Source organism: Geotrypetes seraphini, chromosome 1, assembly GCF_902459505.1.
Source record: "Geotrypetes seraphini chromosome 1, aGeoSer1.1, whole genome shotgun sequence".
In the NCBI taxonomy this organism is placed as follows: Eukaryota; Metazoa; Chordata; class Amphibia; order Gymnophiona; family Dermophiidae; genus Geotrypetes; species Geotrypetes seraphini.
This window is the reverse complement of record NC_047084.1, coordinates 265,230,421-265,255,909: the sequence shown is the minus strand read 5'-3', so window position 1 is coordinate 265,255,909 and position 25,489 is coordinate 265,230,421. Positions and strand designations below refer to the sequence as shown.

At 44.2% G+C, this 25,489-nt stretch overlaps 1 protein-coding gene across 2 annotated transcripts in view; it reads left to right on the top strand.

Moving 5' to 3' along the window:
- The window catches only part of CFAP99 (cilia and flagella associated protein 99), a 210,526-nt gene that overhangs the window by 112,209 nt on the left and 72,828 nt on the right, over window positions 1-25,489 (top strand). For both annotated transcript variants that reach the window (XM_033950677.1, XM_033950685.1), the window contains 2 exons: window positions 6,013-6,096; window positions 10,225-10,313. In XM_033950677.1, coding sequence (XP_033806568.1) covers window positions 6,013-6,096; window positions 10,225-10,313 — 173 coding nt within the window. The remainder of the gene's footprint in view (window positions 1-6,012; window positions 6,097-10,224; window positions 10,314-25,489) is intronic.

Sequence of the window (25,489 nt, the reverse complement as noted above, 5' to 3'; positions counted from 1 at the left end):
AAGAGAGGGCAGTGAATGGAAGGGGCAACATAGAGGGTGAACAGTATTCTAGCACCCGTTAATGTAACGGGCTTAAAGACTAGTAGGGACAATAAAACAAAAGATGATCCAAAGTCCCTACATCAAGATTACAATGCCAGCATCTATTAGATAATGAACTATTCAACTTTTGTAATCTAACTAGGGTCCAAAATGCTCTATGCAAAAGAAAAAACCAAGTTTGCCTCATAGATGTACATCTTATTCTCCAAGACCAAATTTGTGGCCATTGAGATGCTGAAATCTGATGCTTAATCTCAATGCTCCAAATATCCTTAAGACCATTTTTAGGCTTTTTATTAACCAATTCACTAATAACTTTGTACCACTGCGCGGCCTGGTGACCCAGAAAGTTTGCCTGGAAGCATAAAAATTCTATATTGTACTGGGAATTAAGACTTTTCCATTCAGGGAACCCTGCCTGAATGGCCTGCTTCAATTGCAACCAACGATAACATTGCGATTTATTAAGCCCAAATTTATGTTGCAGTTGTGTAAAATCAAGCAGCTTTCCATTTGAAATAACATCACTTAAAGTTCGTATTCCTGCACTTAACCATTGCTTCCAGACAATCTTAGATCCGCCAATTTGAATCCTGGAGTTTAGCCATATATACAATTAGTACTGTTATTATGGGGGTGGGGTCTGGAGCGGAGCTTGGGCACCCCCAAACAAAGGTGTTCCACTGCCCCAGGGGAAGTATTTTTTTTATTTAGGTCATCTCTTGCTTCCTCTTGCCTGTTTATAGGAAGACTGTTAGTACTTGTTCTTTTTTGTTTTTCTGGCATCATTTTTTCTTGGCTGTCTTGATGATGGTCTTAATTATAGAATACAAATAATATGGTATTACATTGTCTCATTATTTATATTTGCTGTTTCGCAAAAGGCAGCTCTTGTATTTAAGTTCAAGTTTATTGGGGGGGGGGAATATTGTAATGAGTGTTCTTCTTACTGTACAGTTCCTTATCAATAGGATATAATGAACAACCAAAGTAAACAGTGTTGGTTTACATCCCATTTGAGGGCAAGAGTGTGTGCCCTGTTTGTTCAGTGCTCTGTGCAGCTCATTTTCAAAACCCTCCAAAACATCCAAATTGCTATTTTCAAAATCCATTTTGTAGACAGGTTTCTATGCTGTTCTTCTGCAGTGTACCTAAATCTCAAGGGGGTGTGTTGGGGGCATGTTTTGGGTGAGACTAGGGTAGGCTTACGATATAGACATTTTTCTACAATAGTGGAATATTGTAGAAAACATCCAGGGCACAAATTGGACATATGAGACTAGACATGTTTCAATAATGAATAAGTGCCAAAAAGATGCTCAAAATGACCAGATGAGCACTGGAGGGATTAAGGCTCAACTCCACCTTACTCCCCCAGTTGTCACTGACCCCCTCCCACAGATGTGAAGGAAACAGTAAATACTAGCCTGTATGACATTTAATTTTTTTCCCCAAATTCTTTATTCATTTTTTCATCTTATAACAAGTACACAATATTACATCATTAAAACTTTTACACATCATTTTAGATGTAATGGTCAGTTCTATTAGAGCAGCAAGCAGGCTCCTGGAGTAGCTTAGTGGTCGGTGTAGTAGATCAGAGGTTCTCAAAATGCAGTACCCCTTAGGGGTATGTGAGCCGCTTGTTGAAGGTACACACTGTACAGCTTTCCTGCACCCTTTCCTGCTTAGTGGCCACCGGGGATCCCATGCCCTCATTCCTGCCCGCTTCCCTCTGCCAAAACCGACCCAGAGCTGACATCAGAGGGAAGACTACCAGTTCAGCGAGGTATCCCAGTTACTGCTTTCCAGGTAGGCTGCTGTTCCTTCTTGTCTTCAGCAGCATTTTTTTGCAGGGATGCTGGCAGCCGCTGCACATGGCTGATCCAGAAGCCTTCTCTCTGATGTCAGAGCTGACGTCGGAGAGAAGGCTTGTGGGTCAGCCAGATGCAGTGGCTGCCCGTGTTCCTGCAACAAGTGCTGCTGAATGTAGGAAGGAGCAGCCCAGCTGGATGGCCCTGAAGGAAGTGAGTTCGGCACTGGAGTGATCAAGTAGGGAGGCGAGGGGAGGAGTGCAATTTTGGGACAAAGGCTGGAAGGCAGGGAGGGGGGCATGAACTTGAAACACAAAAGGGAGGGGGCATGAACTTAAGACACAAGGTAGGGAGGAAGGGGCACTAACTTAGGACATGGGACGGAGGGAATTAAAAGGGAGAACTGTTGGGCCTGAGTGTGAGTACACATGGGGAAAGGAAGAATGAGGAAAATTGGGCACAGAGGAGTAAGGTAGAGATGCATGGAGAATAGAGGGATGAGAGGGAGAAATGTTGGATATGGTGGTGGAGAGGAAACAGATGGACAGATTGAAGGGGATGCAAGGGGAAGGAAAGTTGGATATAGTGATGGAGGGAGAGATGTGGCATGCTGCTGGAGAGGGGTGATAGAAGAATAAATGGGCATAGGGCTGGTGGGCAGTGGTGAAAAATGCTGCACATTATCCGCGGAATGAGAGAGGGAGAAATATTGCTTAAAGGGGTGGAGGACAGAGGAAGAAATAGTTGGACTCATGAAGGGATAGAGAGAGATGTTGGTTGGGGAAGGGAATGAGATCCCGAGGAAAGAAAGTGTGCAGGAGGCAGAAAGAAAGAAATATTGGTTGCAATCAGAAGGAAGTGCAACCAGAGACTCATGAAATCACCAGACAACAAAGGTAGGAAAAATGATTTTATTTTCAATTTAGTGATCGAAATGTGTTACATTTGAGAATTTATATCTGCTGTCTATGTTTTGCACTATATTTGTCTATTTTTCTATAGTTGTTACTGAGGTGCCATTGCATATTTTAGTCATCTGCCTTGACCTCGTTGGAAAAAAAAATGAATATAAATTATAATTAACATTTTCTCTGCATACAGTGTGCTTTGTGTTTTAATTTTGTGATAACTATTATGTATTAATAAGATTATATTGGGCAGGGGTACTTAGTTGATATTTGTTAGCCTTAGGGTGTTCTTGGCTTGAAGAAACTGAGAAACACTGCAGTAGACTATAGAGAAGAGGACACAGGTTAAATCTCACTCTAACTAGTACACTTGTGGTGGAACATGTGGGCTCTCCAAGACCCACCCAAAAACCACTGTACCTACACGTAGGTGATACCTGAAGGCATAAGTGCTATTGTTTGTCCTTCAGATTCTTTGGTGTCTCACTTTTAAAGCACACTTGTTCAATTGTCTGAATGTTTCTATAATCTAATGAATATTAGAAAGTTTTGTGCCCAAGGTAATCTGACTTGGGATATGTTTTAAAAAAACAGATTGGATGTTATTTAACCAACTTTACAATAAATATGCACATTCTTATCCACCAATAGATATTTTCCTCCTGGCTTAATGAGAAAAGCAAACAAACAAAAGTTGTAGGATAGAGATGTCCACAGCCAAAATCAGGATCAGCCAAAGCAATTTTTCTTCTTGACACTCAAGTTCCTTTTTGACTTACAGTATATTCCTGGATTTTGGATATGCTAGATAACGGGATCTTTCCTGTGGATAAAGGTCATATCATACCACCACCAATTATTAAAGATATTAATAATTGATTATGTGAAACAGTTTTTTACTACATGATTCTCAATTTGGCTTTAGGCCACTTTACAGCACAGAAACAGTTCTTGCTTCCCTTTTGAACGATATGTACAGAATATTAAGTAGAGGCCTTAATGCGTTGTTATTACAGCTTGATCTTAGTTGTGCATTTGATCTTGTAGATCATGATTTATTGTTACTTTGTTTAGATTTACTTGGTTTAGATTTACTTGGTTTATCTGGAAATGTTTACCAATGGTTTAAAGGTTTTTTTTGACATCCCGTAGCTATCAAGTAAAATTGGAGGAGATTTATTCTCATGGATGGAACAATCCTTATGACCTGCCTTTATCTCCTCCTTTTTTAAATATTTATCTTTTCTTCTTTGGGGGTTTGGCTGGCAAGTTTAAATGTGAAAACTTATATAGTTACGCGGATGATATTAATCTAATCTGTTATTTTACAATAGTGCTCCCTGTCACTTCCCTTCTGCCTTCTGAGAGATTACAAGGGTGGAAATGGTCTTATCTATTGTAGAAGGATGGACGCACGATTTTAAGCTGAAGCTAAATAAAGATAAAACAAAATTTTTCTTAGCCACTTCATCCAAGTGTGAGTCTGATAGTATAATTTTAAGAGGGAATATTTACTCTGTAGCTCCCACTATAAGGATTTGGGGGTGTATGTGGACAAAAATTTATCTGTGTCATGGGAAGTTAACCACATTGTGCAAAAAGTACTTCTTATGATGTGGAGACTGAGATTAATTAGATCATATATTGAAAGAACCCCTTTTCAATTGCTTGTTCAATCATTAGGTCTTATATATTATTGTAATATTGATTACTTGGCAGGACAGCAATCTCTTCTTCAAAAATTATGTATTGTTCAGAGCATAGCTGTCCAACTGATTTTTAATTTGAAGAAATTTGACCATGTTTCCCCTTATCAAAAACTGCACTTGCTTCCAGTAGAGGGTAGAGTTTTATTTAAATTATTTGATGAATCATTTTATTTTTATTACGCAAAGGCATTCTTTGTGTAACTTATAATTTTTTAGGTTTTCTGGAGTTAAAGGATGCTCACAAACAAGATTCATAAATCGTCAACTATTGGAATTTGGGCCGCTGATTAGATGGTCTATGACTTATATGCATTTTAGAAAACTCTTAAAAACTTATTTAAGTGTTTGTAGATTATGCTGTGTTACTGTAATTGATCTAAATGTAATTTGCTGTTATTGTTCAGTTTTATTCTTTTGTACACATTGAACCGCAAGGTATTTGCAATATAGAAATAAATTTTTGTTATATTACAGTAGGTTTGTGGTGGGTTTTGGAGGGCTCACAATATAAGGGGGTTATGGCGAAATTTGTACCTAGGACTTTTGATGTGATGTAGAGAATGACACGGTGACAAAATTCATCACCGTTCCCATCCCCGCGGATAACCTTGGGAAATAATCCCATGTCATTTTCTAGTGTTTATTTCAACCTCAGTCCTTCTACACCAGCATTCTTCAAAGCAAAGCTTGCGGGTCAGTGGTTGTGGCCATTCATACTCTGATTCTTCCCTCTTTCTTTAAAGAATGACATGAAGATGGTTTCCCATGGTTATCCGCGGGGACGGGAACAGTGATGAATTTTGTCACCATGTCATTCTCTAATGTGATGTTCACTGTAGGGTGCACCACTGCTCTGTTGGGATGTCTGTGTGGCCAATTTACAAAGTATGCTGGCCCCTCTTACATCCCAATGGCTTGTTTATGCTCATTTTTCTTTTTGACTTTTTTTTTTTTTTTAAATGGTTCAAAAGGATAGACACGCTAAGCACAAAACTGTCTAAGACATGGCCATTTTCAAAACAAAGAAAGACATTTTCCTTTTTTTGAAAATGGTCATGTTCACTACTTGAGTTTTGGACATTTTCTACAAAATATCTGAAATTGGATTTAAACATATCAAAAAAGCCACTGCACATTAAAAGATGCATCACTTTCTTTTTTTATTCTTTTGATCAGCCAAACTAATTGCTCTCTTCTGTCTGATTCTGTTTTGTTTTTGTTTTTTTAAAGCAGCATTTAAGATAAGGCTGCTAACTGGATTCAGATCCACATGACAGGATTGATCCAGCCCTGGGTTCACCCTATTGCATGCAGAGACCTGCAGTTCTGATTTCCCCACTACATACCATAAGAAAAACAAGACTACAAGTATCAGTATGTAGTGGGGTAAACCCAGGACTGGATCAACCCTGTCCTATGAATCTGGATCTAGTTGGCAGCCTTAATTTACGATGATGATTCTGAATAAAAGCTCTTGTTTTGACAAAATATAATCAGTGAAGGGTAAAATTTATTGATTTATCATTCTTCTATTTACAGTATGTGATAGATCAAATTCAAAAAGATAAAGAAAAAACACTGCCCTTCAAGATGCCTAAAGTTCGTCCAGCACCTGCATTGAAGGTCAGAGGTTTGGCATGAAATATTTTAACTCTTATAAAACCTACTCAAAGTGGAAAATTCTATAAGCGGCATCCCACCGCTGTCTAACCAGCCAATCGGGATGCACATTTAAATAAAACAAAACAACAACAACAAAAATCACCCTGAGGCTGGCAGCCAGCCTACATTTTAGGCATTTTCATGAGCCTAGGGAGGCGCGTAGGGCTGCCTAAGCTCACCCAAGGCTAGGAGTGGGCATGGTTTCGCCCAGAAGTGGCCTTAAGGGAACTTAGACAGCCCTAGGCATCTTTCTAGGGCTGCGATAGATGCCTGAAATGTAGGCCAGCAAAATGCCGGTTTACCTTTCAAATAGACACGGCAACCTAGCTGATTTCGGCAAGGGAATCTCCCTGCCTTGATCAGTTTAGCGGCCACGGCAAGGAACCTGTCCACATCCCCCCCCACAAAATGATGACCGACAGGAGGGATGCCCAATTCCTCCTGCCAGAACCTCTGAAGCCCCCCACCCTTGAATTTCCTTGATAGGAGTGTCGAATTCCTCCTGCCACCACCACCACAATACATCCCGTGGCAGGAAGAATGCCCAATCCCTCTTGCCGCCACCCTCTGAGACATCCCCCAGCAGGAGGGATGCCCTGCGCCCTGCGCCACACACTCCCCTTATAATTATCAACAAGCACTTATCTTTTTAAACCCGGAGGCCAAATCCGTTTCACGCCAATGGGCTTCTTCAGGGGAAATACCGCGGCTTGTATTGAATGCCAGTGTCTAACATTTAATGATTGTCCGATGTTCTTTAACAAGAGAAAAAGAACAAACATGCATTATTTTTTATCTCTTAACTTAAATCATGACTTGAACTTGAAAGTATTAAATAATCTCATTGAATAGAGAAGAAAAGCACTACTTACATGTCACAGCGTTGCCTTAAAACAAGCTCTTAAAACTGTTTACAAAATGGCGTCTTATTTTAAACAAGACGCTGATGAAGTGAGTCACTAATCAGAGCTAGAACAGCTACTGACGTCACTCCTCGCGATTCAAAAATTTTTAAAGAACTATCATTTGTACATGATTAAGGCCTGTATTAGATTTAATATAAAAGCATGACTGCTGAGCACAAACAACTAGAGAGAACTGCTAAAGGCACTGATATTTATCTAAAAAAATGTGTGCTATTCTATTTGGTTATTAAGACCTTGGGGTTCGAGTGATTATAATCTTGCGATCCACTGTTGCTCACATTGTAAGAGCAACTTATCGCGGTCTCCCCCTCTTGCTGACTTGTTTATGATATCAATCACCCAACATACTCGACTCCACCCTATGATACGAATCTCAATTATTCAACAAGAGAATGACATGGGGACAAATTTTTCCTGTCCCTGCCCCACTCCTGCAAGCTCTGTCCTCATCTGCACAAGCTTCAAACACTTTAAAATCTTAAGTGTTTGAGGCTTGTGTGGTTAAGGCAGAGCTTACAGGAATGGGGCAGGGACAGGGACAAAACTCGCAGAGATGGGATGGGAAAATTGAGTTCTTGCAGGACAGGGAAAAATTTGTCTCTGTCATTCTCTATATCCAACCTAAGGAAGAAAACCTTTTACAATATGAGAAGACTTATCAGACCTTTTTTTCCAAGAGTGCCACTTTGCCGTACTAATGCAAATACTTATACTGTCTCAGCTGGATTACTGCAACTCCCTCTGTGGGTCTAAGCTCTATTCTCCTGAACAAACTATAGATGATTCAAAACAGCGATCAAACTAATATTCAAACTTAAAAAATTTGATTCTGTCTCATCTTAGTATAAGAACTTATACTAGTTACCTGTCAAAATTCTTATCTAGAGAATGACACAGGGGAAAAAATCTGTCCCCGTCACTTGCTCCGTCACCGGACCACCGTCCCCTTCACTGTCCCGTCCCCTTCACTGCCCCGTCCCCACCATCCCCTTCACCACCCCGTCCCCGTAGCATCCACCCTTCCCTCTCGCCACCTCACTGCCCTTCAGTACCCCTTGCGCGTCCATGCATCTCCCTCCCTCCCCTTTACCTTTGCGGTGTGTTTAGAGGTTTGAGTAGCTTGTTGAAAGCCACCGGAGTGTTCGTGTAGTCGCGTGCGTGTGTGGGCAGAAGATTCTCCTCTGATGCAACCGGAAGTTGCGTCAGAGGAGAAGCTTCTGCCCACACACGCACATGACATGACACGCATACGCTCCGGCGGCTTTCAACAAGTCTCAAACCTTAAAACATGCTGTGAAGGTAAGGGAGAGGGAGGGAGATAGATAGATTCGGGTAGGTAGGAAGGAGGGAGGGGGCCGTGCGCATTCCCTCTCTTAACTGTTGGGACAAGGCCATTCACCGCTCCACGGGGCGGTGGATGGCCTTGTCCCCGTACCTGCGGTGAGCACCTTTCCCCCCTCCACCGTTTTGGCGGGTTACATGCGGCTAGCCATGGGTAACATCCACCGTGTCATTCTCTACTCTTATCACCTTCAAACTATCATGCATAATGTTCCAAATCCTATATACAAAAACCACTGGACCACTAAACTTATTTGTCAATTCCTGGTCAACATCAACCAGAAAACAGGAATCACTTCAACTAATCCTTCCATCTCCCAAAGGTGTTAAATACAAATGCAAATTCAATTCGCTCTTCACTTACCTTGGCACCAAGACCTGGAACAATCTCTCAACTGACATCAAGATGGAAACATTGTACAACAGATCCCCCCCAAAATTTAACAACTCTCTTCTTTGAAAGCATACACACAATAGACAACTAACTTGAAATACCTAATGTCACTAAATCTCATACTCTACTCAAGTACAGTCATAGAATCTCTATTCTCCTTTCCCTATTACTCTGTTCATAACTCTGCCCTCCTCAAACTGCTATAATGTAGCATATACATTCTGTAATTCCTTATATTGTAAGTTGTCTTGAACATGTTTAGGCATAGCGTGACTCAGAAATACTAGATTAGATTTAATAAACTTAGAAACTTAGCGCACAAAAAATGCTTATTGCAGGATATGCTAAAGTGTGCTGTGGTAATTTCCCTGTTTGCGTCCACTAAGGGCTCCTTTTACTAAGCTGCGCTAGTGGTTTTAGTGCGTGCTTCGCATGCACTATAATGCCGTGTGCACTAGATGCGAACGCCTCCATTGAGCTGGCATTAGTTTTTCCGTGTAGCGCAGGGCTTAGCGCGCGCTAATCTGCAGCGCACACTAAAAATGCTACCGCAACTTAGTAAAAGGAGCCCTAAGTGTGTGTTTAGACTATTTTTTTCTTTATTTTTAAAAGAGCATGTTATGCGTGGAGAGTGGAGTGTGTCTCTCCATCCCCAGCACTGCATTTTTTTTTTTTTTTAATTCTTTATTCATTTTTGCATATACAACAAGTGTATTAGAAAAAAATCATTTAAACTTATAAATACACACTTGATTAACTCTCATATAACACATTAAATATAACATTTCATTACATATTTATATTCTATAATATCTTGAATATTATGTATTACACCTGATATCTAAACAATTATTATTAAATAGAAACCCTCCCATCCCCTCTCCTCCCGTAACAGATTTCATACAAATACACTGAGACTATTAACCTATTCATATGCATTATGAGATAAATAAAAATAATACCAACCCTTTTCCTTCTATCAAATATCTTACCTTGGGAAAATGTTATCATTCATTTTAACTGATTAATACAAGGTTAACACAGGAGAACTTAGCACCTCCTAAGTAGGAAACAGTAACTACTCCCTTGTTAATATCTTTGCAAGTCCTGCATGCTAATGGATAAATTAGCTTGGGATCTGCAAAAATTGTTTTTTTGAAAGACCTTTTTATGAATGTGGTAAGAATGGACTTAGTGCAAGGAAAGGTCCCTTAGAGAAGTTAATTGATAATCTTTGAATATTTGATTGAAGTTATTTACCTATATGTTTGTTGGGTTTTTGTTTGGAAAAGTGTAGATATGATAAGACATGAACATTTCCATATCATTTAATTAAAAATTAATTTTCAAAATCATGAGTTTTTATAATCTGAATGTGAATGTGCTAAATCACATGCACTGTTATAATGCTGTCTCTTATTATGACAGGTTGACAATATTCCAGTCAGATTAAATGCAACAACCATTTTGAGAGAGGATGCCCTTTATCAGCGCAAAGTGGATGAAGAACTTCAAAGGTACTCACATAAAAAATATAGCACCCCTCCTCCAATATTCAGTTCACAGCTGTCAGTGTTTTTTTAAACACTCGCTGTCACAGGCTTTTTATAGTTGAATATTGATCAATACTGGTTGGCATTGAATTCAGACTGGTACCCAGATAAGTAACCAACTTTATCCGTGCAGTTTCCTAGTATTGCCACTAACTGAATTAGTCCCAGCCCTACCTTCTGCCACAGTACTGCCTGAATAGTTCTGATTAGAAACATAGAAACATAGAAGATGACGGCAGATAAGGGCCCATCAGGTCTGCCCACTCTACTGACCAACCCCCAAGTCTACTATCCTAGGGATCCCACTCCTGGTGACAGGTTCCCTTGGCTTAACCCTCTAAGGGATCCCACATGGGCATCCCATTTGCTCTTAAATTCTTGCACGCTGTTAGCCTCGATCACCTGCACCGGGAGCTCGTTCCAAGGATCAACCACTCTCTCGGTGAAGAAATATTTCCTGGTGTCGCCATGAAATTTACCACCCCTGAGTTTGAGCGGATGCCCTCTTGTGGCTGAGGGTCCTTTGAGAAAGAGAATCTCTTCTTCCATCTCGATACGGCCGGTAATATACTTAAACGTCTCGATCATGTCTCCTCTCTCCCTACGTTCCTCGAGTGAGTACAGCCGCAAATTTTTCAGCCTTTCCTCGTATGATAGATCCTTGAGTTGTCTGATTGGATATTGAGTGGCATTATTTTGATTATGCCACTGAATATCTGGCTATGGAGCTGGACAGTGGGACTTGTGTAGGAGCCTACCCATATTAATCCCCATAATTTTTCATAACCCAGGGGTTGATGCAGAAAGCCATACAGTAGAACTACACACGGATGGCTAAACATGCATCTTCTACTGTGAGATTAAAACTATATGATGCAGTAAGTTAATAAGATGCTAATTTCAAATGTGCAAAACTTGCAAATTAATCATGGGAAGCCTGCTAGACACAGGAGCAGAACTATGTGCATGTGTGAACAAAACAAATGCCAGTATACCTCTGCACTTGGTGTTCAGGACATACATATTAGCCTTTCAAAAATGTCATACGTATAAAATTTTTGTGAGGATGATATTTATGTGCAGATGTGCGCCGACACTTTCACTTTTGTTCGAACATACACACATAAGATATTAGCTCCCGTCTGTCTTTTTAAAGTTGTAGGCACTAATTCTGGTCATTCAAAAAAATAGAACCCCCCCCCCACCCCTGTTATTTAAACCCCTAAAACTTGCACTAAGGGCTAGATACACTAAAGTCAGTCGGTAAAACTGACTAGATCATTGTTGGACAGTTCTCTGACCGATCGATGTACAACCCCTTGGGAGGGGACAGGGGCGTCTGAGCCAATCGGGGCCTTAGGCTCCTCCTCCATGCATCACATGATGCACCGGGGAGGGGAAGACCCGTCATTTCCACATTTGTGGGCCTTGAAGCTGGAGGCACCATGCTTCCCTCCAGCTCCCATCTACCAAAGGTATTGGGAGGGGGGTTTGGGGAGCATTCGATGGCAGGAGGGAGTAGGCATCCCTCCTGCCTTTTTCGCTGCCATGGGGAGGTCATGGTGCCGGTTTGTGGGGGAGTCGGGGAGGGCTGTCATCAGTAGTTGGGACCTTTTTTTCTTACTAATTCTTTATTCATTTTTAAAATCTTACAACAAGTGAATTACACATAATAAAACAATTTTCATATATCACTTGTATTTACAATCAAATATACCTATATGATATAATAAATACCCCCTTATTTCCCAATAATACCTATTTCAAATGATAAATATTCCCACCCTTACCCCACCCCAACCCCATCCCACATAAATATTACCCATGTGCTAAGATATCTGATCATTAGAGTAACTAGTCAATGGCTCCCATATTTTCTTAAAATTATGAATATTCCCTTGTTGTAACGCTATCATCTTTTCCATCTTATATATGTGGCACACTGAATTCCACCAAAATGTATAATTTAATTTAGTATAATCTTTCCAATTTTGAGTAATTTGTTGCATGGCGACCCCTGTCAATATTAATAATAACTTGTTATTATTTGCAGAAATCGGACTCTGAGTTCTCATTGCTGTACCAAATAATATAGTGTCATATGAGAGTCCTACGTGATTTTCTAATAATTTATTTGGGGCCAAATTAGTTTCCAAAAAGCATTTATACAGGGACAAAAAAAAAAAAATCAAATGAAGTGGGGACCTTTTTTTCATTTTCTTTTAATGGGACAGATTTTGCGTGTGTAACATACGCAAAATATCTGCCATTGAAAAAAATTAAAAAAAAACCTCCAGGCAGACCTAAGAACATAAGAACATAAGCAGTGCCTCCGCCGGGTCAGACCATAGGTCCATCCTGCCCGGCAGTCCACTCCCGCGGCGGCCCAAACAGGTCACGACCTGTCTGAATCACCAGAAGGGGCTCTCTTGCCACCTTGGTTTCTCATTGAAGTCCTATCTTCCCATCGAAGTCCTAACCCTCCGGTCTTGCACATGCACGACCTGGTTGGGTTTCTATACTTATTACCTGGTTAGCTTTCTATACTTGTGTTACATCCCAGCTCCTCCCTCAGTATCCCACGATCCTTTTATCCCTCAGGAATCCGTCCAATCCCTGTTTGAATCCCTGTACCGTACTCTGCCTGATCACTTCCTCCGGTAGCGCATTCCAAGTGTCCACAACCCTTTAGGTGAAAAAAAACTTCCTTGCATTTGTTTTGAACCTATCTCCCTTCAGTTTCTCCGAATGCCCCCTCGTACTTGTTGTCCCCTTAAGTCTGAAGAATCTGTCCCTATCCACCCTCTCTATGCCCCTCATGATCTTGAAGGTCTCTATCATATCTCCCCTGAGCCTCCTTTTTTCCAGAGAGAAGAGCCCCAGCCTATCCAACCTCTTGGCGTATGGGCAGTGTTCCAGCCCTTTTACCAGTTTCGTTGCTCTCCTTTGGACTCTCTCAAGTACCGCCATGTCCTTCTTGAGGTGCGGCGACCAATACTGAACGCAGTATTCCAGATGTGGACGCACCATCGCTCGATACAATGGCATGATGACTTCCCGCGTCCTGGTTGTTATACCCCTCTTTATGATGCCCAGCATCCTGTTGGCTTTTTTCGAGGCTGCTGCGCACTGTGCAGATGGCTTCAGTGATGCATCCACCAGCACACCCAAGTCTCTCTCAAGTCTGCTGTCTCCCAACAATGCCCCCCCCAATTTGTAGTTGAACAACGGGTTCTTTTTCCCTACATGCATGACCTTGCATTTTTCCACGTTAAAGTGCATTTACCATTTGTTTGCCCAGTCTTCCAGCTTGTCCAGGTCCCTTTGCAGGTCCTCACACTCCTCCCTGGACCTAACTCTGCCGCACAGTTTGGTATCGTCTGCAAATTTTATAACCTCGCACTTTGCCTCCTTTTCCAGGTCATTGATAAATATGTTGAAGAGTAACGGCCCCAGCACCGATCCCTGTGGCACACCGCTTGTGACTTCCCGCCAGTCAGAATATTGGCCGTTCACTCCGACCCTCTGCAGTCTACCCGACAACCAGTGCTTGATCCATCTGTGCACATCCCCTCCCACCCCGTGGTTCCACAGCTTCCTAAGCAGCCTTTCATGTGGCACCTTGTCGAAAGCCTTTTGAAAATCGAGGTAAATGATGTCTATGGTTTCCCCATTGTCCACCCGACTGCTTATTACCTCAAAAAAGTACAGAAGGTTCGTTAAGCACGACCTTCCCTTACAGAATCCGTGCTGGCTTGTTCTCAGTAGGCCATTTCTCTCGATGTGCTCGCAAATGCCGTCCTTGATCATAGCTTCCACCATCTTCCCTATAATTGAAGTCAGGCTCACCGGCCTGTAGTTCCCGGGGTCACCCCTCGATCCCTTCTTGAAGATAGGTGTGACATTTGCCAATTTCCAGTCCTCTGGTACCTCACCAGTTTTCAAGGATAGGTTGCAAACATGCTGGATTGTGCCCGCTATTTCTTGTCTTAGTTCCTTCAGAACCCTTGGGTGGATCCCGTCCTTTACTGCATTTTAACCTGTCTATCTGTTTGAGGACATCCTCCTTACTTACCTCTATATGCTCCAATTTTTCGGCCTGTTCCCCACTCATGAGCTCCTCTGAGTCCGGTATATTAGATGTGTCTTCGCTCGTGAAAACCGATGAGAAGAACGTGTTCAACCTCTCAGCTACCTCTTTATCCTCCTTAATCACTCCCTTCCTATCCCCATCGTCCAACGGCCCCACCTCCTCTCTCGCTGGTCGCTTCCCCTTTACGTAACTGAAGAATGCCTTGAAGTTTTTCGCCTCCCTGGCCAGCCCCTCTTCATATTCCCCTTTCGCTTTTCTAACCTCTCGGTGGCATTCCTTTTGGCATTTCCTGTGCGCCTGGTGATTTTCCTCCGTTGGATCCTTTTTCCATCTCCGGAAGGATACTTTTTTGTCATTTATTGCCCTCTTTACTTCAGTTGACATCCAAACCAGGTCCTTTGATCACTTGTTCTTGCAGCCTTTCCTGAAACTGGGGACGTACATTCTTTGTGCTTCCTGCAGGGTGTCCCTGAATAGGGTCCAGGCGCTTCCCACAGTCTCCATCCTAAAGATGTTTCTGAGCTTCCTCCCCACCATTTCCCTCATAGCAACATAGTTCCCTTTCTTGAAGTTGAGCGCAGTTGTTGCGGTCCTCCTTACTATGGGTGTCCCCCTTTCTAATGTGAATCTGATCGCGTTGTGATCACTGTTGCCTAGTGGTCCTCCCACTTCTACCCCTCTTGCAGGCCCCCCTAATCCGTTTAGGATGAGGTCAAGAGTAGCACCCCCTCGCGTCGGTTCTTTGACTAGTTGCTCCATGAAGCAGTCCCTCACAGCTTCTACAAATCCTGTTTCCCTAGTGCAGTTGGAGTGACCCGTACTCCAGTCTATTCCCGGGTAGTTGAAGTCCCCCATCACTGTTACACTTCCAGTCCTGCATTCCTGTCTCAGTTCCGCTTCCAAGTCGTGTCCGACTCCTTCTGGCGTACCAGGTGGGCGATAGTACAGCCCCAGTTTTATGCCTGCACCCTTGTTTCCCGGCAATTTGACCCATAGCGATTCCAGCCCCTCTGCCTTCATTGACATATCCATCCCGACTGAGTGGATAGAGTCCTTTATATATAGTGCTATGCCTCCCCCCTTCTTGTGTGTCCTGTCCCTCCTGTAGAGCTTGTACCCCGGCAGCGCCACATCCCATTGATTTTCCTCTGTCCACCAGGTTTCTGCAATTCCAATTATATCTAGGTCCTCCCCCTTGGCCACGACTTCTAGTTCACCCATCTTGGCCATGAGGCTTGTTGCATTTGCGTATAAGCACCGCAGGTCCCGTAGATCCCGTCGTTTTTCCTCCACCTCTGCATTTACCTGGGCCACCTGCCCTTGGATTTCGGGCAGTTCTCCCGTTCCCTGTGCTTCTGCTTTGCCCTCAGCCTTTACCCTCTTAGCTTTCAGCTTCCCCACATTCCCACCACCCCACTTCCCCGCTTTTCCTCTGGGTTTTCTAGCTCTACTGGCCCCCTCCTGGGCTATCATCCCTTGAGCCTCTGTTTGATCCCCCTCGTCTTGTGGTACCTCTATATTGCCCTCAGCTTTCGCCCTCGTGCCACCCAGTCCCCCTGTGTCTCCATGCCCCTTAGTCTTCTCCCAGCAAGTTCCCTTTACCTGATGTTTCCCTCGCTGTCTGATCATAAGATCCTCCGGTCCCTCTGCTTCCTCCCTGCAGTCAGCCCGTTCAGCATCTGTTCTGGATACTATTGTCCGAAGCGTCAACATCAGATCAGCTGTCGGCTTTCCCCCTCTCCTCAGTTTAAAGCCCTCTCGATCTCCTTCCTCACATTGGCTGCCAGTAGTCTAGTTCCCGCTGTGCTCAGGTGCAGGCCGTCCCGCCAGTAGAGCTTGCTCTTTCCCCAGAAGGACGTCCAGTTCCTCACAAAGTGGAAGCCCTCCTCCTGGCACCATCTCCTCAACCATGCATTCACAGCCTGGAGGTCTGCCTGCCTCTTTGCATCTGCTCTCGGTACAGGCAGGATCTCCGAGAATGCTATCCTCCATGTGCTCCGCTTCAGCTTTCGTCCCAGGACCCTGAACTGGTCAGTCAGTGTGGCCATGCTGAAGTTCCTCCGGCTCACATCATTCGTTCCGACGTGGATTATTACCGCAGTCTCCTCTGTCTCTGCTTTGTCCAGGATCCTCTCGATCCTATCAGTGATGTCTCGTGTCTTGGCCCCTGGGAGACAAATTACTAGCCGGTCCTCCCTTCCTCCAGCTACGTGACTGTCTACCTCTCTCAAGATTGAGTCTCCCACCACAATAGCAGACTTCCCTTTCCTCAGCAACCTCCTCTGCCTCAGGTCCGTGTCCTTGGTGTAGTGCGGTGTCTCTCCCTGTTGGTAACACAGTTACCTGCACAACACACAAGGTAACTTATGTCAGCTAAATAAACTACATCAAAAACCTACTCTGACAGAATAACTTAGACACTCGGGAGAGTAGACTTCACCTAAGTTAAACAATCCTTTTATCCAAAACGAGCCTCAGAGCTACAGGCCTGGCCAGGAACGCCAGAGCCTCTGTATTCAGATATACAGCTGACCTGCAATGTCACCTCAATAACAACTATAGAAAAATAGACATAGTGCAAAATATAGACAGCAGATATAAATTCTCAAAACTGAGACATTTTGATCACTAAATTGAAAATAAAATCATTTTTCCTACCTTTATTGTCTGGTGATTTCTTTCTTTCCTTCCTCAGGCCCAACAATTGTCCCTTCCTCCCTCCCTCCTTCCTATGTCCCCCTCAATGCCTTCCAGCCTTTGTCCTCTTCCTCCCCCCTTTGTCTGGTGATTTCTTTCTTTCCTTCCTCAGGCCCGATGTCAATTCTGACGTCGGGAGTAAGGCTTCTAGCCCGGCGGCGTGCAATCACCACCCGCCGGGCGTTTCCCTTCTTCTGCTTTTGGCAGTGAGCAACTAGCAGCGGCGACGGCAGGCGAGGGGCAGTCCTGCAAGGTAATGGGGGGGTGATTTAGGTATTCACTCCATAGGACGCACCCTTTTTTCAACCCACTTTTTTGGAGGGAAAAAGTGTGTCTTATGGAGCGAAAAATACGGTAAATCTTTCCTTTTGGCTAAGTCTTAATAATAATATTGTAATTTATAGCTAAAGAGACATATGATCAAGAAACTGTTTTATTTTACTTTTGTGATTATGATAAACATACCGAAGGCCTCAAAATAGTACCTGGCAGGCCGCATATAACCCCCGGGTCGCGGGTTTGAGACCACTGGTATAGGTGTACTCCTAGGATTCTGATGGTTGTGGAGATGTCAGTCACAGTTTCTGAGCAGAATGTCAAAGTTTCTCCATTCAAGGTGTAATTTCTGCATGGATTTCCATTTCCAAGATGCATGACCTTACATTTCTTGGTGTTGAAGCCCAGCTGCCAGATAGAGGACCAACTTTCTAAAGTACGGAGGTCCTGTTCCATAGTATCCTGTAGATTGTAGCCGTTTACGATATTGCAGCAGGAGGAAATTCTTCATTTAGCTCCAAGTTGTAAATAACAAATTAATAAAAAATAAATAAAAATTATATCACCTGCAAGCCTGAAGGTTATTGAAATAGTGTACATTCAGGTAATCCCCCGAATAACATATTGCTTTGACGGGGTTTAGGGGAATACTTAGGAGCACTGGAAATTATTTCCTTTTGCTAAATTTTGAGTTTCAAAGCTCAGCTCCTTAATTAGTTTCTGGTAGATGTGTAGATTTGCAAAATCTGCCAATTACAGATGTATAAGAGACAGAATAGCATCTTGTCTAAAATATAATACTACTTGTATGTGCCCCTTGATAGTAATTCCATTTTGTTTTATAAGATGGCTTCTTCTGTTGTGACTGGCACTAAATGTGTGTGCTTTTTTGGCAGTGCTATATGTATTTTATAAAAGACAATGTTTGCCAAACCTTATATATAATACTGGTGTGATTCGGAATACATGAATAGAAACATCTTTTTTTCTAAGCTAAATCCCCCTTTTTATTAAGCCATGGTAGCAGAGTGCTAAATGCTCCAACGCTGCTCCAGTGCTCATAAAATTCCTATGACCATCGGAGCATTTAGCACTCCAGATTGCGGTAGAAACCTGTACCGCAGCTTAGTAAAAGAGGGCCTAAATGACCTAAACAAAGTCATCCTCATGTTCTGGTAGACTAAATGAGGTTAGGATTCACAGTTCATGGGATCTAATACTGATTAAGGGCTCCTTTTATTAATATGCACTAGCATTTTTAGCGCAGACAGGAAATTACTACACGCTACGCTTCTAGAACTAACACCAGCTCAGTACTGGCATTAAGGTCTAGCGCGCGCTATTCCGCGCATTAAAGCCCTAACGCGGCTTAGTTAAAGGAGCCCTAGGTGACCAACTTTTTACAAACTTGGACTAGTCTCTTAGCTTCCCAGTGCCTCAATTAACCCAGCAGAAAATATACAATAATTTTGTCCTTTCTTCCTTGTCTACACTTTCTAGAAACATAGAAAATGACGGCAGAAAAAGGCCACGGCCCATCTAGTCTGCCCACACTAATGACCCACCCCCTAACTACGCCCATGAAGTGATCCCACATGCCCATCGTTTCTTAAATTCTGGCATGCTGCTGGCCTCAATTACCTGTTGTGGAAGACTATTCCAGCGATCAACCACCCTTTCGGTGAAGAAATATTTTCTGGTGTCGCCATGGAATTTCTCTCCCCTGATTCTCAAGGGTGCCCTCTGGTTGCTGTGGGTCCTTTAAGAAAAAAGAGATCTTCTTCTGCCTCGATATGGCCCGTGACATATTTGAAAGTCTCGATCATGTCTCCCCTCTCTCTGCGTTCCTCAAGTGAGTATAGCTGCAACTTACCCAGCCATACTCACTTGAGGAACGCAGAGAGAGGGGAGACATGATCGAGACGTTCAAATATGTCAGTATGCAAGATGTGATAATGCATTATTTTTATTCTGAGATTATATAGCAAGCAAAATAATTCTTACTCAGAGAGGTTTGGTTTGCATTAACTAAAGAAGGATTGTGTCACATGGAAATGTTCGTTTGACCCCATTTCATTTTACAGCATTTTATCCCAGGACAAGCAGGCAGCTATTCTTGACTGATGGGTGACGGCACCGACGGAGCCCCGGTACGGACAATTTTAGAGTGATCTCACTCTAAGAACTTTTAGAAAGTTCTAGCTCGGCCGCACCGCGCACGCGCGAGTGCCTTCCCGCCCGACAGAGGCGCGCGGTCCCTCAGTTTCTTAGTTTCCGCGGAGCTAAGAAGACGCGTTTTCAACGGCTGTTGAAATTTTTTCTTAACTTGCCTTCCCGCTCGCGTAAACGTTTGATTTCTTTAACCTTTCTTTTATTTTGAAAAAAAAAAAAAAAAACAAAACAATCTTACATTTTTTTCTTCAATTTCGGTTTTTCCCCGGCGGGGCCTTCTGCCACCATCGAAGCCTCGGCCTTCGATTTGGCGGAAGCCGTTTTCCCTTTCATGCCCCCTCAACCGGGTTTTAAAAAGTGCCAGCGGTGTGCTAGGCCTATATCTCTCACGGACCCACACAACTGGTGCTTGCAGTGTTTGGGTCCTGAGCATCAGGCCTCTTCTTGCACCCGCTGTGCTACTTTAAAGAAAAGAACTTTAAAAAATCGCTTAATTCAACAGCGTTTGTTATTCGGTGCCGAGATGTCCGACCCCGTTCCTTCGACTCCGGCTTCGGCACCGCTTCAGTCGGCACCCTCGTCTTCGACGCCGCGTGATTCCACACCGGCATCCCAACAGTCAGGTAAGCCGGCTAAGAAGCCTTCCCCGCTGGAACGTCTTCCGGCCTCGAGTGCAGTGAGCCCAGTCCTGCCGCCGGTTAGACGCCAGCGGAAGCGCTCCGCCCCTATTGAGGTGAGTCCCTCGACATCGGGCTCCTCATCTCCGGGGCGTAGAGCGGCACCGCAGGTACCGCAGAAGAAAAAAGCGGTACCGGTGCCATCCCTCGATGACCGCATTACGGCCATCCTTCATGTGCAGCTTAAGGAGCAATTAGAACGACTCCTTCCTGCTATAATGACACCGAACCTTCCGGTGCCAGTCCGCACCGAGCCATCGGTACCGGTTGTACATCAACCCGTGTCGGTACCGGTTGTCGAACCTGTCTTACCTGCTTCTACTGTCTCGGTACCGCTTCACCTAACTTCATCGGTATCGATGCCAGTCCTTGCACCGGAGCCGACAGCTCACCATCAATCGGTACAGACTTCGGCACCGGTGCGACCGATAACATCGCCTGACTCGGTATCGATGAGGTCGGGTAAGTCGGTACGCAAAACCCGACACATGCAAACATCGACACCTGAGTCTCGGGACCATTCTTCCCATGTCAGAGACCCTGATCTGTGGGGGGACTCAGAGGAACCCTTTCTTTCTGAAGGAGAATGTTCCTCAGAGGAGGAGGATTCGGCTCTCCCTGACCCATCCTCCAAACAGACCACTTCCTCTTTCTCCAATTTCTTGAAAGAGATGTGTGAGTCTTTGTCCATTCCTTTGGAGGCTGAATCCAAAAAGTCTAAAGCTTTTTTGGATGCCCTTGATTTTGATCAGCCTCCAAAGGAATTTTTGAAGCTTCCCCTTCATGACATCTTGAGGGAAACTTTCTATAAAAATTTAGAGACTCCTTTAACTGTTCCAGGGGCCCCACGTAAACTGGATTCTCTATACAAGGTAATTCCCATTCCTGGGTTCGACAAGCCTCAACTTCCACACGAATCCTTATTTGTCGAATCCACCCTTAAAAAGACTTCAGGAGCCAGTGTATATGCATCTGTCCCTCCTGGCAGAGAAGGAAGGGCCATGGATAAATTCGGTAAGAGGCTCTACCAAAACGCTATGTTAGCAAATAGAGCTAGTAATTATGCTTTTCATTTTTCTTTTTATTTAAAGCATCTCCTTACCACCATGGCTTCCTTCGAGAAGTATCTTCCTTCAAGAAAACATCCATCTTTTCACTCCTGCTTGTCGTCTCTATTCCAACTTCGTAAGTTTATGGTTAGGTCCATATATGACACCTTTGAACTTACATCCAGAGCGACAGCTATGTCGGTGGCTATGCGCCGTTTGGCCTGGCTTCGGGTATCCGAGCTTGATGTTAACCATCAAGATCGGTTAGCCAACGCCCCATGCCTAGGGGATGAGCTCTTTGGGGATTCCATGGACTCTACCACCCAAAAGCTCTCGGCTCATGAGACGCGCTGGGATACCCTGCTCAAGAATAAAAAGAAGCCTCCTCCACCAAGACCATACAGGCAGCAATCGGCTTATCAACGCCGTTTCACAGCCCGTCCATTGCCTACCACTGCTCAACAACCTCGACGTCAGAGGCAACAGCAACGTCAGCCTCCCCGACAGCAGCAACAGCAGCAACCTGCGAAACAACCTCCTCAGCAGAAGTCACAGCCCTTTTGACTTCATTCTCCGCAGTATAGCCAGTATCCCTGTTCCTGTTCTCCTGCCTCAACCAATAGGAGGTCGACTTTCTCTGTTCTTCAGCCGGTGGGAAGTAATCACTTCGGACCAATGGGTCCTCAACATCATCCGCCACGGCTACTCTCTCAACTTTCAGACTCTCCCACCTCAAAGCCTGCCAAAAGAGTCTGCTTTGAACAGTCCTCAATCAGCCCTCCTTATTCAGGAGGTCCAATCCCTCCTCCTTCTGAACGCTATAGAGGAAGTTCCTCTAGATCAAAAGGGGCAGGGATTCTACTCCCGTTACTTTCTAGTTCCCAAAAAGACAGGAGATCTCAGACCCATCCTGGACCTTCGCGATCTCAACATTCATCTAGTAAAAGAAAAATTCAAGATGCTTTCTTTAGCCATACTTTATCCCCTTCTAAATCAAAACGACTGGCTATGCTCCCTCGATCTCAAAGAGGCTTACACTCACATACCGATCAATGTAACCTCAAGACCATATCTCCGATTCATGATCAATCATTGTCATTACCAGTACAAGGTGCTGCCCTTCGGTCTTGCCTCATCTCCAAGGGTATTCACCAAATGTCTCATTGTGGTGGCGGCTTTTCTGCGCTCTCACCACCTGCAGGTATTTCCTTACCTGGACGATTGGTTGATCAAAGACACTTCTGCCCAAGCGGTCCTTCTGGCCACCAACCAAACCATCCAGTTTCTGCAACTTCTGGGATTCGAGATCAATCTACCCAAATCTCATATCATTCCCACTCAGAGACTTCAATTCATTGGAGCGATCCTAGACACACTCCTCATGAGAGCTTTCCTGCCATCCAATCGGCTTCAGACCCTTCAGTCTCTATGTCACCAGGTACTTCCTCTGCCGTCCATCTCAGCAAGACAAATGATGGTGCTCTTGGGACACATGGCATCCACAGTTCATGTCACACCTCATGCCCGTCTTCACCTGCGCACTCCTCAATGGACCCTTGCGACCCAGTGGTCCCAAGCGTCGGACTCTTGCTCACGACACATATCTGTGACATCATCTCTTCGTCAGTCTCTGCAATGGTGGTTGGTATCCTCAAATCTATCCAGAGGTCTTCTGTTCCATCAGCCTCCTCATCAACTAGTCATCACCACCGACGCCTCTCTGTACGCATGGGGAGCTCACTTGAACGAGTTCCAGACTCAGGGTCTTTGGTCAGCCCAGGAAAAGAAGCATCAAATCAATTTCCTGGAACTCAGAGCGATGTTTTACGCCCTCAAGGCCTTTCAACACCTTCTCTTTCCTCAGGTCCTTCTGTTGTGCACAGACAATCAGGTTGCGATGTACTACATCAACAAACAGGGTGGGACAGGCTCTCGCCTTTTATGCCAGGAAGCCCAGAAGATCTGGAATTGGGCCATAGACCATCATCTCTTCCTGAAAGCTATTTACATTCAGGGGAAACAGAATTCATTAGCGGACAAACTCAGCAGAATTCTCCAGCCTCACGAGTGGACACTCGACCCTGTAACTCTACAGTCTATCTTCACTCAATGGGGCACTCCTCAGATAGACCTCTTTGCAGCTCCTCACAATCACCAGCTGCCCCGTTTCTGCTCAAGACTTTACTCTCCACACCGTCTCACAGCAGATGCTTTTCTCCTCGACTGGTCGAATCTGTTCCTGTACGCCTTCCCTCCTCTACCTCTCATGTTGAGAACCTTGTTCAAGCTCAAGAGGGAACGAGCCACCATGATTCTGATTGCTCCGAGGTGGCCCAGGCAACATTGGTTCTCCCTTCTACTTCAACTCAGTTCCAGGGAACCTTTTCTTCTTCCTCTGTTTCCTTCTCTGCTTACGCAACAGCAGGGAACCCTTCTGCATCCCAACCTCCAGTCTCTACACCTGATGGCTTGGTATCTCTCGGGCTGAACTCGACTGATACTCTTTTGTCTCAGCCCGTTCGTTCCATTCTGGATGCCTCCAGGAAACCAGCCACTCTACAATGTTACCATCAAAAGTGGACGAGGTTTTCTTCCTGGTGTCTTCTTCATCATCTTGATCCCACTTCCCTAGCGGTGGAGACGTTGTTGGATTATCTTCTTTCTTTGTCTGATTCTGGCCTGAAGTCCTCTTCCATCAGGGTCCACCTCAGTGCCATTGCAGCTTTTCATGAGCCAGTCCATGGAAAACTTCTTTCAGCTCATCCCCTGGTATCCAGGTTCATGCGTGGGCTTTTCAATGTGAAACCACCTCTTAAAGCCCCTCCGGTTATCTGGGATCTCAATGTGGTTCTTTCCGCTTTAATGAAACCTCCATTTGAACCTTTAGCTACCTCTCCTTTCAAATTTCTCACTTGGAAGGTACTTTTTCTTATTGCCATTACCTCTGCCAGGAGGGTCAGTGAGCTTCATGCACTGGTTGCAGATCCACCTTTTACGGTTTTTCACCATGACAAGGTGGTTCTGCGTACACATCCAAAGTTTCTCCCCAAGGTTGTTTCTGAATTTCATCTCAACCAATCCATTGTTTTACCTGTTTTCTTTCCAAAACCTCATTCTCATTCTGGGGAACAAGCTCTGCATACTTTGGATTGTAAAAGGGCTCTTGCTTACTATCTGGAGCGTACGAAACCCCACAGATCAGTTCCCCAACTCTTTCTGTCCTTTGATCCGAATAAATTGGGACGTCCTGTTTCTAAACGTACGTTGTCTAATTGGCTTGCAGCGTGCATTTCATTCTGTTATGCTCAGACCGGACTGACACTGGAAGGTTCTGTCACAGCCCATAAAGTCAGAGCAATGGCAGCATCTGTAGCTTTCCTCCGTTCCACTCCTATTGAGGAAATCTGCAAGGCTGCTACTTGGTCCTCAGTTCACACTTTTACATCTCATTATTGTCTGGATACATTCTCCAGAAGGGATGGTCACTTCGGCCAATCTGTTTTGCAAAATTTGTTCTCCTAATGGCCAACCTTCCCTCCATCCCTCTTTTTGTTAGCTTGGAGGTCACCCATCAGTCAAGAATAGCTGCCTGCTTGTCCTGGGATAAAGCACAGTTACTTACCGTAACAGGTGTTATCCAGGGACAGCAGGCAGATATTCTTGCGTCCCACCCACCTCCCCGGGTTGGCTTCTTAGCTGGCTTATACTAACTGAGGGACCGCGCGCCTCTGTCGGGCGGGAAGGCACTCGCGCGTGCGCGGTGCGGCCGAGCTAGAACTTTCTAAAAGTTCTTAGAGTGAGATCACTCTAAAATTGTCCGTACCGGGGCTCCGTCGGTGCCGTCACCCATCAGTCAAGAATATCTGCCTGCTGTCCCTGGATAACACCTGTTACGGTAAGTAACTGTGCTTTACAGCTGTTCTGGGGTTTTTTTGTTTGTTTGTTTTTTAAATTCTTTATTCCTTTTTAATCATTCAACAAGTGTACAAGAAAAATCATACATAGGCTCAAAAACAACACTTGATAAATCCATCAAGACAAAACAATTGTATATATATATATAAACCCATAACCCACCCTCCCTCCCAACACTATTCTTCTTAATTCATTTTACCCTCTCCAAGTGTACAAACCCCTCCCCCCACCCTTCCTTAAATGATGTATCTTCAAAAGAAA